This window comes from Harmonia axyridis, chromosome 1 (assembly GCF_914767665.1).
Source record: "Harmonia axyridis chromosome 1, icHarAxyr1.1, whole genome shotgun sequence".
NCBI classification, from domain to species: Eukaryota; Metazoa; Arthropoda; class Insecta; order Coleoptera; family Coccinellidae; genus Harmonia; species Harmonia axyridis.
In genome coordinates this window covers 3,773,298-3,790,481 of record NC_059501.1, presented here as the reverse complement: position 1 = coordinate 3,790,481, position 17,184 = coordinate 3,773,298, and the positions used below count along the sequence as shown (strand labels likewise).

The 17,184-nt window shown below is 35.4% G+C and overlaps 1 protein-coding gene across 3 annotated transcripts in view; it reads right to left on the bottom strand.

Annotated features, from left to right (window-relative positions):
- LOC123688560 (pituitary homeobox homolog Ptx1) overlaps positions 1-17,184 on the bottom strand; it is a 64,630-nt gene that overhangs the window by 24,061 nt on the left and 23,385 nt on the right. For all 3 annotated transcript variants that reach the window (XM_045627140.1, XM_045627142.1, XM_045627141.1), the window contains exons 3-4: positions 11,053-11,187; positions 179-429 (exon numbers count right to left, since the gene is read on the bottom strand). In XM_045627140.1, coding sequence (XP_045483096.1) covers positions 179-429; positions 11,053-11,187 — 386 coding nt within the window. The remainder of the gene's footprint in view (positions 1-178; positions 430-11,052; positions 11,188-17,184) is intronic.

Sequence of the window (17,184 nt, the reverse complement as noted above, 5' to 3'; positions counted from 1 at the left end):
TCCAAGTGATGTACCACAATAAAGTTCTCGTCTGTCGTCCATCAGTGTTTTAATAATCCTCACGAAAACGCGATACCCGAAAGAACAAACTGCAGATGTCCATAGAAAGAACAGATATCTTCTCCACATCAGGACGTTAAGTTTAGATAAAGTAGTAGAAGAAGAAAAACGGACTCACCCTGACTCTGGCCTCGGTGAGATTCGTCCACATGGCAATTTCCTCCCTGGTGCTCATATCTGGGTATCGGTTTCTGGCAAAGGTAGCCTCGAGCTCCTGCAGTTGCTGGGACGTGAAGTGCGTCCTCTGGCGACGTTGCCTCTTGCTCTTCTTGTCGTTTTTGCCGGCGTCGCCGTCGTTTCCGGTGCAGTCGTTGTTTTCGACTCCCACCCCCGACTCTGTCTTTATGGGGTCGGAGAGTGAACGGCTCACTGAAAAAAAGAAAAATTGAAATGTCTGAAAAACAGAATAATTGGTTATTTCCTTTTTTATCGCTAATGATCTCAATGCCTATTGAAAAAATCATTTAATGAATATAATTATAGAGAAAATAGAAAATTATATGACTTGAAAGATGAAAGAAAAATATGCAATATAAAATAACGAAGGTAGGGGCGTTTGGCTGTAGTTACAGGACATTGTATTGAGAAGTTGATGACAACAAGACAAAGTCGTAGACAACTGGTTCAGTCAGTTCAATGCAATTATTTTCAATCGTTTTCCATCATTATGTCTACTGAGTCTATTCTTTCAGTTTCTCTTTCTTCAGGTTTCTCAATTGCGCTTGAATTTTTTTCGATTTTTTTTATGCGACTTTGAAAATGCCAAGTTTCAATTTTAATTAAAAGAACGGATTCCATAGCTCTGACATTCTTCTTTCCATTGGTCTCTTAGCTACTATTTTTCCTAAGACATTATATCCTTCAATATATTCTGCAATTCTTTATGAATACAGAGACATATCATCATCTTCCTGAACTCACCCAAAAATTAAACCCTTGAACTGTTAGACATGTAGCTTTTCAGACATTTTCATTATTGAAATATATCTCTCAACTTTCTCAAGATGACTGAGCAGTCTTTAATTAATTTTTTTTTAGATTTGTGTCTGAAGTAGACTGCTTTCTTCATTTCCACTTTTTTACATTTTCTAGCCACCTCATTTGTACTACTCTATCTACTCTTCCGAGCACCTTGTCTCCACTTTGCCATGTATTTGTTTTTCCATCTAACGTCTTGTTTTACTTCAAGTAGGAGCACTCAGTTCCAGCTATATGTTCCACAACACTACTTTTATTAATTCTGCCTTTCTTTCTTTCCTTTCTTTCCTCTACTTTTATTACTTCTGCCTTATAATTTTCTTTCGCCACCTTGAAATCGAGTATTCTTCCACCACTGCAAAAGAATCTCCATCAACTTGAATTGACATATTATGGGTAACATTATCCCATGTTTGTGTTTGTGTTTTCATCTAACTTCTTGCTCTTCTTCAACTAATAGCACTCAGTTTCATTTTGATGATGATGTATTGGAAAAGCCAAGTTTCCATTTCAGAATAAAAGATGGATTTCATATCTCGGACATTCCTTCTTTTAATTGATCTCTCCCCTACTGTTTTTCCTGTAACATTATTTCCTTCAATTGAATAATATGCAATCAACTCTAAGCCAAGTATTCTCTACAATTGAAAGATCCCTCTTCAAATTTCTTCAAATTAACTAGTAGTCTTCCATTATCTTTTTTCAGACAAAGCCAACTTTGCCAATTTCTTTCGAAACTTTTTTTTATCTTCCAGCAACAATCACCTCATTTGTGATCATCTGTTTATTCCCTTATGAATCCTTTAATCAAGTTTTTGTTTTTTTCCTTCGAATTAGAGATTCATTAAGAATATTTAGTATTTTAACTACTTCACTTGAAAATCAAGCTCGTGAAAAATTCTACACTGGAACTTGACTTGATTTTAGATTTTATTGCTTGACTTGATATCAAGCTACTTGAGCTTGATACGCACTAGTCGCACGGCATATATTCCTGCAAGATAGTGTGCGCTTAAACAAAATTAATTAGGCTTGGCTTCATAAAATTTCTGACTGAATCACGTGCTGATAGATCTGAATATATTTTAGAATGGTGGAAGAGGCGAAAAAACGTTTCACCAATATTGGTTAAAATTGCCAAACATTTTTCATCAACGCCAGCATCTTCAGCTCCTTTTGAAAGACAATTTTCCAGAGCTGCTCTGATTGTTACAAAAACCCGCAATAGATTAGGCGAAAAATCCTCAAGATCAAATACTATTTGGAGGTTTCTCGATGTTAAGAAACTAAATTTTTTTATATTTAGTTATATTTTTAGTTCTTCTGGACAATAAGTTACATAAATAAAAGTGTTTGGCAAGGCATTTCATCATTTTTTTATTGATGTCTACATTCAACAATAAAACTGCAAAAAATCAATTAGCTTGAGAGAATGTAGTAGATTTTTCAAGTACTTGACAAAAAAATACTTGACTTGACTTCAACTTCACTCGATTCCAAGTAACTTGAATATCAAGGCAAGCCGTGAATCTCTAATTCGAATATCACGTTTCCTACCCACTAGGACGAGGACCGCTCAGCTTTAGCTGTAAAGCTTTCATGACATCCTCCACCTCTGTTAATCAAAAATTGAACAACCCCAAAAACTTTTCGCTTAAAACCTAAACCACCCCACCTGCTAAAAACTACCACCACCCCCAAAATTACCAATCCAGCCTTTTACCCCCGACGAAAAACGAAAAACACCGTATAGCGCAAACCTCACCCCTCCGAAAATAAAAAGAAAAGAGCAAATAATTGCGAAATCTTTCGATCAGGTGTTCCGGCACTTTCCGGAGCTTTGCGGCTGAATTTTTAATCAGCTCCTCAAACACCGCCGTATAGGAAAAACGCTTTTCCGACCTGCGGAAAACGCTCCTCCTTTTGTTTTCCCGTGCACTTCAATTTTTCCGGTTTATTCGGACGGTTAGCGAGAAAAGGGTGGTGGGGGGTTGAGAGGGGTTTGGGGTTGGTTTTGGCGGAAGTGGAAAGGGGGATTAGATTTGTTTCATAAATAGATCGGGGGGGTTGAGACGGGGATGAGGAATTTTAATTTCAATTTTTCCCTTGGTAAATATTGTAAGTGGGGGGATTAGGGGTTGATGCCGTTGCATTAAAAATTATTGGGTTTTTTCTTCGGGAGATGTGGGATGAGAGTCGCTGGTAATCCTGGGTCGGATGACCCGAACGTTCTAGGGATGAGCCAGTGGCGGTTCGTGAATATTTATCATTAGTCGGCAGATAGTAGATGCAGGTTCAAAAACAACTTCAAAAAACGAACAAACCATTCGAGGAAGTACCTACATGATTTTTTGGCGCTTTCAAAACAATGGAAGATACCCTTAAAAAACTTGACTTATTGACTATTTCAGAACATGCGAATAAAAGGATAATGTCATTCATAATATGTATATTCCAGTTGATATAAATCATTTTACGGTTTTAGAAGAAAACTTTAATTCAAGCCACCTCATCAAATTGACTAAAAAAAATATAAGGCAGACTAGTATATTCTAAAACAAGTTGCAGAATGGACTCCTATTCCAACACAAAAGCGAAATTCGAAAACGAACGACGAAGGAGCGAGTTTTGGAACGCACGAGTGTTGGAATTGCCTTCTGCAACGAGTATTAGACGATATTTTCTCTATTTCAGTCTAGTTTAGTGAAATATTGTTGAAATTCAATGAAAACTTCATATCATACATCCTAGTGATATTTGTATTGTATCTTGGCAGTTGGTGTGACTGTCACGAAAATTGACAGATTACGGAATTTCAATTTGAATCGTACTTTTCGAATTTTGAAATAATTTATAATTACGCATTAAATTCGTGAATTATGTCTGACGAAATCGATTTAACACCAACAGAATTAAAAGAAATTGTGAGTTATGTCGCAAATCATTTCAATTAATTCAAATTATATTATATTGACAATAATTGACGTGTGTTGAATTTTGATAGTCTGACGTCTGTGTAAACAACCACAAAACGAAAAATATAACTGAAAACAATGCTGTAATGAGTTCATTACAGTACTGTTTTTAGAACTGTAATGAACTCATTACGATACTGAAATAGAGAAATAATGTTACAGTGTGAATAAGTGCGACAAATTTCAGGGGCATAAACGTATACAGCGACGGGAAGGGGGTAGCTGTCCCCCTCGAAGCAAAAAAATTAATCGTTATTAAATTTTGTTGCTGGATTTCATTGAAATTCTTGATTGAAATAACTATTTTTATAATAAAAACAATACTGACACTATTGAAAATTATGAAATTTTCTACGTGAACCATGAAGGAGCGAGTTTTCGAACGCATGAGTGTTGGAATTGCCTTCTGCAACGAGTTATGAGACGTTATTTTCTCTATTTCAGTCTAGTTTTGTGAAATATTGTCGAAATTCAATGAGAAATTCAGATTATACATCCTAGTGACTTTTGTATTGTATCATGGCAGTTGGTGTGACTGTTACGAAAATTGACAGATCACGGAATTTGAATTTGAATCGCTCGTTTCGAATTTCGAAATAATTTAAAATTACGTATTAAATTCGTGAATTATGTCTGACGAAATCGATTTAACACCAACAGAATTGAGAGAAATTGCGAATAATGTAGCAAATAATTCCACTATATCCAAATTATATTATATTGACCATTATTGACGTTTGTTGAAATTTGATAGGATTGGAAGTCAGTAGAGACAACCACAAAAAGAAAAATATAACTGAAAACGATGCTGTAATGAGTTCATTACAGCACTGTTTCAAGAACTGTAATGAACTCATTACGATACTGAAATAGAGAAATTATCTTCCTTAGTTATAATATGCACCGCCATCGATGATTTTTCATACACTGCTCCACACTGGGTATGAAATGACTAATGCAATATTCATAAATGAATAATATTTTCATAATCCTTGAAAAAAAGTAATACCCAGGCTATAAACATCCTTCAAAGGCACAATTAGTCATCTGATAACGAATTTTTTCAACGTTTTATCATTGTTAAATAAGCAAAAACGACTGAAGTATAGCTAAGATTCAAACATTTAAAAATTGAACAGACTCGGTTCAAGTTTTGATTATTATTTTGCTGGACATGTAGCTCTATAACTTCGTCAAGATGACGGCAATTTTTGGATTTTCAGACGCTGTAGACTAAGACAAATTTGCATTTGGATATGAAATAACAATTTCAATGTTCTCGCTAAATTTCACGCAGATCGCATGATCAAAAAAAATAAAATAAAAAATTCAAAACGGATATCGAGAAATGTTAGTACATACACTGTGTCCGTAAAGTAGGTTTGGAACAAATTCATTTTTAGCTAAACAGACCATTTTGAGAAATAATCCTGAAACATGTCGATTTTTTATTTTAATTTACCGTATTTTAAAATAATAATCTAATATAAAGGGCGAATTACTTTCGAGTAATGACGTCACCGTAATTTTTTTTAAATGGAACACCCCCATTTTGTCTCAATTTTCCGATTTCTCTAGATGAGCTGATTCCAAAAATGTACCACATGTTGATTCCAATTGGTACAGGGTGGACAAAAATACAATAGTTTCGTATGTGCTCATAAAGAAATGCGTAACATTCTTTATTAGTTAAATCAACAATATTATCAAAAATACTTACTGTCTAGCGACAATTGGTTTGAATATAACACCCTATAGTTTGTAATATTTTTAGATTAATAAAAATGAGCTGTTTCCAAACATGTTTGGTACTTGTGGTCTAGCAGACAGAATATGAAAGAAATTATTTCTTATTTTTATACATTTTTATTAATCTAAAAATGTAACAAACTACAGGGTGTTACATTCAAACCAACTCTCCCGTCGAAATAATAATTCCAACCTCACTTATATTGTCACCAGTAAAAGTCAGACCAATCTTCGGGAACAGGAAGAGGAATTCCCTGTTAAAACCCAAAGGAAAAACGTGAACCGTCTCAGTCCGGGAACGTTCGGTATCAATTACTCCAACCTAGATCCCTCTAATCCCCAAAGTGATCATTTAAAGAGCCATTGACTCGTTTCTAAAATAACCGGGTTACATATCCCCGCGTCCCGGGTACGTCTACATCAGTCAAGTTGCCTGGATTAACCGGGATCAGGCTACAAGCCGGTGCATCTTGTTGCTAAACTTTCCGAAGACATAAATTCTACGTATGGCACATCCAGACCGTGTCTCTGGCACCGTTAACACATTTGGTTCGCTGTCGTCGTTTCTACAGGGTGTTTGGGCTTCCGGAGGATGGGAGAGGTTGAATCGGATATCCGGTAAAAGCTCGGCGGAATATTGCAATATAACACACTATAGCTTACTGGCCTAATCAGTAAGAACATAGTTTGTCTCTATATTCTAAAGGGTGTTTTTTTAGAGCTATAAAACTTTAAATTGCAATAAAACAACGATGGATTATTCGATTGACATGAGTTTTATTTATCCGCAAGATAATCTTGTGGCATTACTTTTTAAATATGATTTCTGGTATATGACCGCCACGGCTGGCTCGGATGTACTCCAATCTGGACGTCCAATTTTCGATGACTTTTTCCAACATTTGTGGCCGTATATCGGCAATAACACGGCGAATGTTGTCTTCCAAATGCTCAAGGGTTTGTGGCTTATCCGCATAGACCAATGACTTTACATAGCCCCACAGAAAGTAGTCTAGCGGTGTTAAATTACAAGATCTTGAAGGCCAATTCACAGGTCCAAAACGTGAAATTAGGCGGTCATCAAACGAATCTTTCAATAAATCGATTGTGGCACGAGCTGTGTGACATGTTGCGCCGTTTTGTTGGAACCACAGGTCCTGGACATCATGGTTGTTCAATTCAGGAATGAAAAAGTAATCATGGCTCTATACCGACCACCATTGACTGTAACGTTCTGGTCATCATCGTTTTTGAAGAAGTACGGACCAATGATTCCACCAGCCCATCAAGCGCATCAAACAGTCAGTTTTTCTGGATGTAACGGTGTTTCGACATACACTTGAGAATTAGCTTCACTCCAAATGTGGCAATTTTGTTTGTTGACGTAGCCATTCAACCAGAAGTGCGCTTCATCGCTAAACAAAATAAAATGGTCGTAGTGCGCGATACGTATTCCGCACAGAACCATTATTTTCGAAATAAAATTGCACTATTTGCAAGCGTTGTTCAGGCGTGGGTCTATTCATGATGAATTGCCAAACCAAACTGAGAATAAATCACTTGACAGCTGTTAAATCGGTCGCCATCTTGAACAGTAATGCCAACTTAAAGTTATATACCTCGAAAAAAAACACCCATTACAATTATGTTTGACAAAGTTGAATGAAAATTCTTCGATCCTAGTACCCATTTCCTACGTCAAAATAACTGAAACCCTCCTCAAACATCGAAATAAAAGAAATATCAATACACCCCCATTAATTTAGGAACAAAAAACCCAATTTATCTAGCGAGAAAAGAGCGGAAAACACGTATGCCTCTCCGAATGACGGGGAAAACCCCCACAGAGAAGCTTCCGACCGTGTTCAAAGAGAGAAACACTTGATTCATCTCATCGCTAAACGTTCAACATCATCGCTGTTGGGGATTAGGCTGTCATATCGTTTCGGAAGGATCATTTCTGGCATAGATTATTATTCGTTCGCGATGTCTATTTTTCGATTGTCTGGAAAAACGTGCCATCGATCTCTCTTCCCGCCTTCGGTGAAAAAGAAAAATTGGGGCGGAAAAATAATCGCTATTCGAGCGGTTCGATTGTACGTTGATCTCTTTTTTCGTTCGATTACTTTCTGGTGTAATCCTTCGGATCGTTTTCGAAACATCGCGGATCTGATCATTCTGGTATCTCGAAATTATATACAGTTACTTTAACAAAAATGGTATTTATAAAATATCATAAAAATTCTTAAGCTGAGTTGGTTGAAATTTGGTATATAGTCATTTAAAGAAGTAAGGCACTTATATTTGCCAGATTGAGAATATGAGGCCCAGTAGCGTTACAGTCAGCACCCCAGTCAAAAATTTTAGCAAAAAATTCCTTTTTTGTTACTTTTTTGGATTGAGCATCTATAATTTCTACTTTTTTGTCTCTTGAGTTTTTTAATATCAAGAAATTATATTCTCTTCAACTCATTCTTAAAATTATCCATACAGGGTGTTCTTAAATTGAAGGTAGAAACAAAAATAGCAGATTGCTCAACATTTTAAGAAAAAAAGGCTATATAGTCTTCATATGTCTATATAGACATGAGCCCGCAAACATCCGCAAACAGGAAGTTTTCATAACATCATCCTTCCACAAGATATTTAACCCAAAGATATTTCAATTTTAAGTTTTCATCATGTGATATGCTCATTTTGAATGCAAATTAACAGGTTGACATTTTTTTTTCTGGAATAGTGCCTGCTTCTTTAGGTACTTGTAAAAAAAGACTTTGGTCTAGTACTGAAACTTTTTGGTTTCTTGTAGTTCTGTCTTATCTGCTACCGTTTTCGAGAAAAAAATTCTTTCATCAGGAAAATTCAAAATCATAATAAAGATCTAGTTAGTAAGCTGTTATGAATACATTAATTATATGTTTTGGAACTTATTTACCGAATCTGTAGAGAACATTAATAGAGATTCGATAATTTGGTATAATCAGTCAAAAGTGGGACTACAAAAAGCGCCCTGTATTTTGGGGTCCATGTTTATAGGACTTCGTTCTTTAAAATTATTCACGGAATTTTCCTTTGTACCTCCTGTTAAGAAACAACCTGTATGAAATAAAAAAGTTGTAGCTATTGAATTCCAACCAAATCGGTTTAAGAATATTTATGATTTTTACAAAAATCTTTTTTTTTAAATTTTAACGCCTTATGTTTAAGAAACGAAACAACTCCGAACATATGCGACTTTTTGTTAAAAGGACATAACGGATGACCCTTTGAATTATCGTACAGTATTTAGGAAACACCCTGTATTAAATATGATTCTCGAAATTTATACTTTTTCATTAATAAGAAACTCCCTCCCTGGTCTTATATCTAGAAATGATAAATACTTTTGGTAAGTTTCAATTGAATTCAAAATGGAGCGGTCATTCCCCGAACAGATGCGATCAAATGAATCAATAACATATAGGTACAGCTATTTTATGAAGTTTGATTAAAGAAAAGGAGGACAGCATTGAAATGAAGTGAGGAACTTTGATCGTTCGTTTATGCTCTTTTTTATCGTGATTTATTGTATTTACGGACGTACTATATGTAATCCTACTTCTGTTCCAAATATCGTAGAATCTCAGGAATTAGGATTTGAATTGTACATATACCTACATCAAAATATTAATATTATTATAATATTTTTTTTGGCTGTTGAGCGATTCCAAACTTATGTCATTGGGAGAAATAGCCAAGAAACAATAATCAATAAAACTTGTGATAAGTTTATGAAGCAATGAATTGACATAAATACATTCAGATTTTGCATGACGACAACAACTCTCAACAAAATTCCAATAAAAACTCAGACATCTATATTAATAGATAATAATTATCTATTACTCCCGACGTGGATAATATTTGGTAATGAAAATCACGATAAGGTTCGAAAAAAATTATGATAGTGATATTATCGTGAATCTTTTGTCCCCACCTGTAATATTTACAACAGCCAATAAATAACAACTACCTGCTATCATTGAAAATTAATCAAATATTGCGAATTGTTTTCTCTAATTGATATCTTCACTTTGTATCAGATGCAGCATCTCATAAATGAAAATATGATCAACATTCAAGTTTGAACAAGAAATCTGGTGAAAATTTATTTTTATGAATAAGCACTCATTCATAAAAATCAATTAAAAATTATTAGTCTATTTTTAGTGTTTATTATTTTCCTTTGAATCATAGGGGGAAAGGTGATTAAATTTGTTTCTTATATTCCAATTTTCTATTTGAAATGTGTACAACCCAAGAAATGAATCGAATAATAATGCATCTGTCCGCTTTTGAAATCCTTCCTCGAAAACTGATGAAATATTTAAAAAAAAATAAGTTTTCCCTACATAGAAAAATCATCCCAACATATCTATGAAAAATTAATTAAATTAAAGAACCATATTCATTAGACTTCTGACAGGATACTCTTCATCGTGGAGCTGTAGATTTGATAGTTTCCGAGTTATTTTTTGAGGATAACATAATAAATATATATTGGGTGATGTCAAAAATGTATTCTCTCAAATCCATGTCAAAGAACATGAGACACTTTTATTATTGTTAATGAACATTAAAAACGCAATTTTACTACCAAAAAAGAGGTCGGCAGTTGAAGAAATAAGTGGCAAAGAAGAATGATGCCCCAGCATATGCACGTCCAATAAATTCTGAAGAGAACAGTTAAAAAACTTGGCGGATTCAAAAATAATCACTGTTTACACGTTGAAACAGTGATGGAGTAAGTGTTTTTATTTGACATTTTATACGTTTAGACCTATTCGTTTCCAAGAATAATAAACGTGAGAGGCTAAATAAAAATCTTGTTTGAGTAGAGAAGAACTGGTCGACTGAATTGATCGTAGCAGTTTGAATTTGAAAACCTCTCAATGGAATCTTTCTTTAATTTTAGGAAGCTGGGAAGGTTCGGAGATTCTGAATGAGATCCTTATAATACAGCTAATTCAGTTGTCAAAACAATAATCAGAAGAGAAAAATATTCACGAATCTACTATAGGGATACTCGTATGGATGTTTTTTAGTACTTTGAATTTGAATTCAAATAGTCACCTTTTATTGAAAGTTAGAAGAAATATGCATAATGTAAAACATTATACGAAAAGTAAAGGCTTTCTCAACTGATTACACAAATAGTAATTTGAGTTCACCAAGGAAAAAATTAGTTGGCTACACATTAATTTGGAAATCTTATTCTGACTGAAAAAAAGGTAAATAAAAGTTGACTGACCTTTTCTATCTCTCGTCCTACTTCTAGCTGATGCTGTGCTGAAGGGTAGCTGAGGATGATCTAAAGAATTGGATCCTGTGCTACCTGACATGCCTCCAGAGTGTGCATCTCTGAAATCTCCAGTTTCTGCCCAAACTGAAACAAAACACATCGTTGCTCGCCAATCTAACTGTTTCTTATCAAAACTAGGGGTGTCCCAAAGTGAGGATCAAAATTTAGATATCATAGAATCTATTCATCAGAGCTCTCTGAAATGTGTGTATATGAAGTTCGTCGATGAAGTAAGTTATCCAAAAATCATGAAAAAAATAAGTTTTCACTGATCTGATAACACCCTGAATAACAATAGTTTTACTAGGCAGTAAAGTAGTAGATTGACTTCCGCGGCAGATAGTTTATAGCAATTCAGCCAAGGCAGTCAATCTACTTTATTGTCCAGTTAACCATTCAATTTTGTCTTCGATTGTTTATAATGATATATGTAGGATATTGTATTTGAAAATGATTACAATTCCCACAATCTTTTTATTTTTTCTGTTATGATAAATTGAAACGAAAATTGATAGAAATCGCAATTGTTGGAATGGTTGGTTGCTATGGAAATGTATATGATAATTTTAGTTTGACAACTTATGAAATATCTGACAGATTTTTGGAAAAATATCGGATATAACGGGTGTTTTTTTTTCGAGGTATAGAACTTTAAGTTGGCATTACTGTTCGAGATGGCAATCGATTCAACAGCTGTCAAGTGATTTATTCTCAGTTTGGTTTGGCAATTCATCATCAATCACGCCTGAACAACACTTGCAAATAGTGCAATTTTATTTCGAAAATAATGGTTCTGTGCGGAATACGTATCGCGCACTACGTCCATTTTATTTTGTTTAGCGATGAAACTCACTTCTGGTTGAATGGCTACGTCAACAAACAAAACTGCCGCATTTGAAGTGAAGTTAATCCTCAAGTGTATTTGAAACACCGTTACATCCAGAAAAACTGACTGTTTGGTGCGCTTTATGGGCTGGTGGAATCATTGGTCCGTACTTCTTCAAAAACGATGATGGCCAGAACGTTACAGTCAATGGTGATCGGTATAGAGCCATAATTACTATTTTTTTCATTCCTGAATTGAACAACACTGATTTCCAGGAGCTGTGGATCCAACAAGACGGCGCAACATGTCACACAGCTCGTGCCACAATCGATGTATTGAAAGACACGTTTGGTGACCGCCTAATTTCACGTTTTGGACCTGTGAATTGGCCTCCAAGATCTTGTGATTTAACACCGTTAGACTACTTTCTGTGGGGCTATGTAAAGTCATTGGTCTATGCGGATAAGCCACAAACCCTTGACCATTTGGAGGACAACATTCGCCGTGTTATTGCCACAAATGTTGGAAAAAGTCATCGAAAATTGGTCGTCCAGATTGGACTACATCCGAGCCAGCCGTGGCTGTCATATGCCAGAAATCATATTTAAAATGTAATGCCACAAGATTATCTTGCGGATAAATAAAATTCATGTCAATCGAATAATCCATCGTTGTTTTATTGCAATTTGAAGTTCTTTAGCTCTAAAAAAACACCCTTTATTTATATTATGGGCCGTGACAGCGAATTAGAATTACTTAAACCTACATAAATAAGGAATATTGATTGTTAGAAAATGTCGAATGTTTAATTCGCGTTGAGATTAATCACTTCGCTTCCTAGGCAGGAAAGTGGTTACTTTGCTACCTAGGCAGGAAAAGTAATACTTTGCTGATTGATATGATTTTGTCTGAAAAATCAATATTTGCTGTCAACCGGAGAAAAAATATTTTTCGATATTTCATCTCTATTGAAAGTCGAATGACAGATGACACTCAACTTGCGATGAAAAGAACTTCGCAATCCTTTTGAGCCAGATGAATCAACTTGTGGTGCAGATCCATCTCTCTCATTCTTTTCAAGTTCCCAAAAAAACCCTAAAACAACGTTGTCGCAACGAGTGCTAACAAACGATATATCTCACACAGAATAAAAAAAACTTTCTCCTCTTCTTCTTCTCCAGGATGCTGCCGCTGTAACTCACTCCTAAACGTCTCCCCGCCCTCCTAATTGGCCCGATAACTAAACTAGTCATCTCCCATCTTTCCTCATCTGGAACATATGAGATGAAATTCCCCGTTCGCATAACTACACGCAACGATTTGTCCCCCAAACTGTACTGATTTATGTGCGACATAAACACACAGACTGTCCACAATTCGGCTGATTTATGGGCTAGATTCCCGGCCGGCTCTGTGCTCTGAGCCGGGGGACGATCTTCTTTCAATCTCTTGTCGCTTCTGCTATGATGTCGGGATTTCGGGTGCTTCGATTGTCTGGCCTGCTACATCGATCACTGATCGGTCTTTTGGTTAGCCGACACCTTTTGGATATCTATCGGGGAGATGTTGGATTTCTTCGGGGTGGAAAGATTGAAAAGCAGTTGAATGTTTTTATTCCACTCTTTCCCTCGTCTTGATTTCTACCTCGGAGTAATAAACATAGATAGAAGGAGCATAGGGTAAATGCACTGGTTCTCGACCAGTTAACAGAAACATCGATTTCGAGCACGATTCACACATAAACTTATCAAATTTCAATGGTGTTGGTGTTCATCGATTCTTTGGCGAGTTTTAAATGATTTGTCATATAATTTTAAGCGTTCTTTCCGCATTCAACCTTTGAATTGTGAAAATATATAGAAAATCTCAATAACCTTCGGTTCTCGACCACGCCGCAGAGTTCTCGACCATTTTTGTGTTAGTTTTCGACCACTAATAATAGTGGCCGCTCCACTTAAAAATTTTATAAAAAACTTTAGAGCGAGATGAGTGATTAGTACTTACTTTCGTACCGTACCATCGACATCACTACCTATCACTCAGATGGGTTTCAGATGAGGTAATCAAGTAAGAAACACTTGGAACGTAAAAAAAAATTATTTTGCAAAAGTTTCCACTTTCTATAAATATTTCAAAATAGCAACTCATAGAACATTATTTGGTTATTTTGCTCTTAATATCTATTTAGAAACTAATGAGTAAATAAAATATAAAACACCGACCACCAGTGGTCGAGAATTAAGTACAATCAAATTGGTTCTCGACCGCGAATAAATAAAGGGTAAAAATAAGTGTTTCGACGTTAATTCGGTGGTCGCAAACTAATATTCAGACAGTAGATATGTAAATGAATCAGGGTATCGAAAAAAAACGAAAATGATCCAACAGAAATATATCGGTTGAAATAAACAATTATTGATGTAACATATTGGTTCTCGACCACTTTGGTCGAAAAATAAAAGATACAAATTTTTCAATACCAGTTCGCGACCGGCAAATATTGAACAAAAAAATATACATTTATTTGCTTCTTGATTGAAATACACTCAAAAATATATCTTATAGTTGATATGGAACAAAATATACACACATAATTCATTTAAAATAAGAAATAATTACTATTTTCCGGTCATATATCACAAAGCACTTTTCTAAGAGAGGACGAGAAAGAACCCTTTTCTGTGATAGACGATTATAAACTAATTTTTAGCGCGAAAACTTTGACCTAATCCACTACTATGCAAACTATCTTGGAAGGGTAGAATGGTCGAGAACACGTACCGCGAAAATATTTTGCACTACATGATATATTTTTATTATTATTTTATCTCAAATCACGGAATGGTCGAGAACCAGTGCCGGTCGGCTAACCAGTGCATTTACCCTATGTCATTTTCAGTTAGCAAATTTTGTCCCCAACATGAACTATCGAATTTGACATGAAGCGCGCGGAAATGAAAACGTATCAGTGATACGATATTTCACTCAATTCTCGAGTTTCTTCCCAAAGAACGCAACTAGAGACAAAACACGCTCAAAATCCCAAATTTCGACGTCAAACCAATCTGACATATGCCAGAAAAATAATGAAGCAATAAAGATGCGATAGTACAAATCCTTATTACATATTTAAACGGTAAAAGGGGCACCATAAAAAATACTGGCCGTATAATTCGTAGATACGAGCCACTATTTGGTTAAATGTGTGTGATAATGATAAATTGATGGTCGTTGTGTACTTTTAGGCACGAGTATTCATTGTTAGCCTCTATTTGCACCGTGATGTGTTCCACTAATTTATGCATGCTGACTGACAAACAGAAATTAGGAATTTTTAAATTGGAGTGTGTGTATGTGTGTGTGTTCTTTCTGAAATTGTGACTATTTGTTCGGTGTTTGAGCAAATAAACGTCTGTTTAAATATTTCGTTTTTGATAGGCAACGCTGCGTTCTCGAAAAAAAAACAAAATTTCTCGACTTGTTTTGTTGAATGTTGGAATGAGTTGTTTTTCTGGAGTATCTTGAATTCGAGCGTTGGTGAGAGCTTGTTGTAATGCCTGTTATTTTTGAAGTTTGAGCAGAAATTGTAGCATGCTAGATTGTTCTTATCAACTTCGGTGGAGGAAGATTGGCTCAGTCTAGAGCTAGGACCTTTATCTCTTTAGGGTAGTAATTTGTGAATTTCAAAAATTACATTCTTTATTTTTGTACATTTATAAATTCCGGATTCACTTAAAACGGGTGTTTTTTTTCGAGGTATATAACTTTAAGTTGGCATTACTGTTCAAGATGACGACCGATTTGACAGCTGTCAAGTGATTTATTCTCAGTTTGATTTGGCAATTCATCATGAATAAACAAACGATCATTAAGTAAGGCGTAGATTCGTCGAATGAGCCCAAAATGAGATTGCAGTTGTTCCCGATTTTCATAAGCGAATTTTGTTTAGCGATGAAGCGCACTTCTGGTTGAATGGCTACGTCAACAAACAAAACTGTTGCATTTGGAGTGGAGCTAATCCTCAAGTGTATGTCGAAACACTGTTACATCCAGAAAAACTGACTGTTTGGTGAGCTTTATGGGCTGGTGGAATAATTGGTCCGTACTTCTTCAAAAACGATGATGGCCAGAACGTTACAGTCAATGGCGATCGGTATAGAGCCATGATTACTAAATTTTTCATTCCTGAATTGAACAACCATGATGTCCAGGAGCTGTGGTTCCAACAAGACGGCGCAACATGTCACACAGCTCGTGCCACAATAGATTTATTGAAAGACACGTTTGGTGACCGCATAATTTCACGTTTTGGACCTGTGAATTGGTCTCCAAGATCTTGTGATTTAACACCGCTCGACTACTTTCTGTGGGGCTATGTAAAGTCATTGGTCTATGCGGATAAGCCACAAACCCTTGACCATTTGGAAGACATTCGCCGTGTTATTGCCGATATACGGCCACAAATGTTGGAAAAAGTCATCGAAAATTGGACGTCCAGATTGGACTACATCCGAGCCAGCCGTGGAGGTCATATGCCAGAAATCATATTTAAAATGAAATGCCACAAGATTATCTTGCGGATAAATAAAATTCATGTCAATCGAATAATCCATCGTTGTTTTATTGCAATTTGAATTTCTATAGCTCTAAAAAAATACCCTTTATAATATTAAAATGAGGTCGATTTCATCTTATTTAAAAATTGATGTTATCCATGAAGTTTAAAGAACCACAAAATTCGAAGAAAACTTATATGTCTTGACACAACAGGCTGAATGAACACAAATTCTCGAATATGTCTACAATAAAAATCAATCCAAGCATAACGCATAACATTTTTCAATAAATCCCGAAGAAACCAGACACCTACTGAACCCATAAGAATCGACATAAGATTAAACGGTCAGATGACCCTAAATTATAGGGGTGAGTTGTAAACATCTGGACACGTTCGAATATCCCTGTAATTTCTTATGTTTTACAAAATATCGTGTTACCACCTCTGACCCAGGTGATTTAGTGGAAACGCTGTCTTTGTAGATGAAGTTTGTCAAATTGACGTCACGCCCAATTCTCAACGTATGCAGAAAAATTTTCGGAATTTAGCGCTGGACAGGTTGGGAATGATACTTTTGACATTTTCCCAAAGGACCACCAACAATGTGATCTTATGTTAGTTGGAAAGAGTAAAATTCTGCTTGTTAAATCTGAATATATATATTTAGAAAAAAATTATATTTATCAGCAAAATAAAT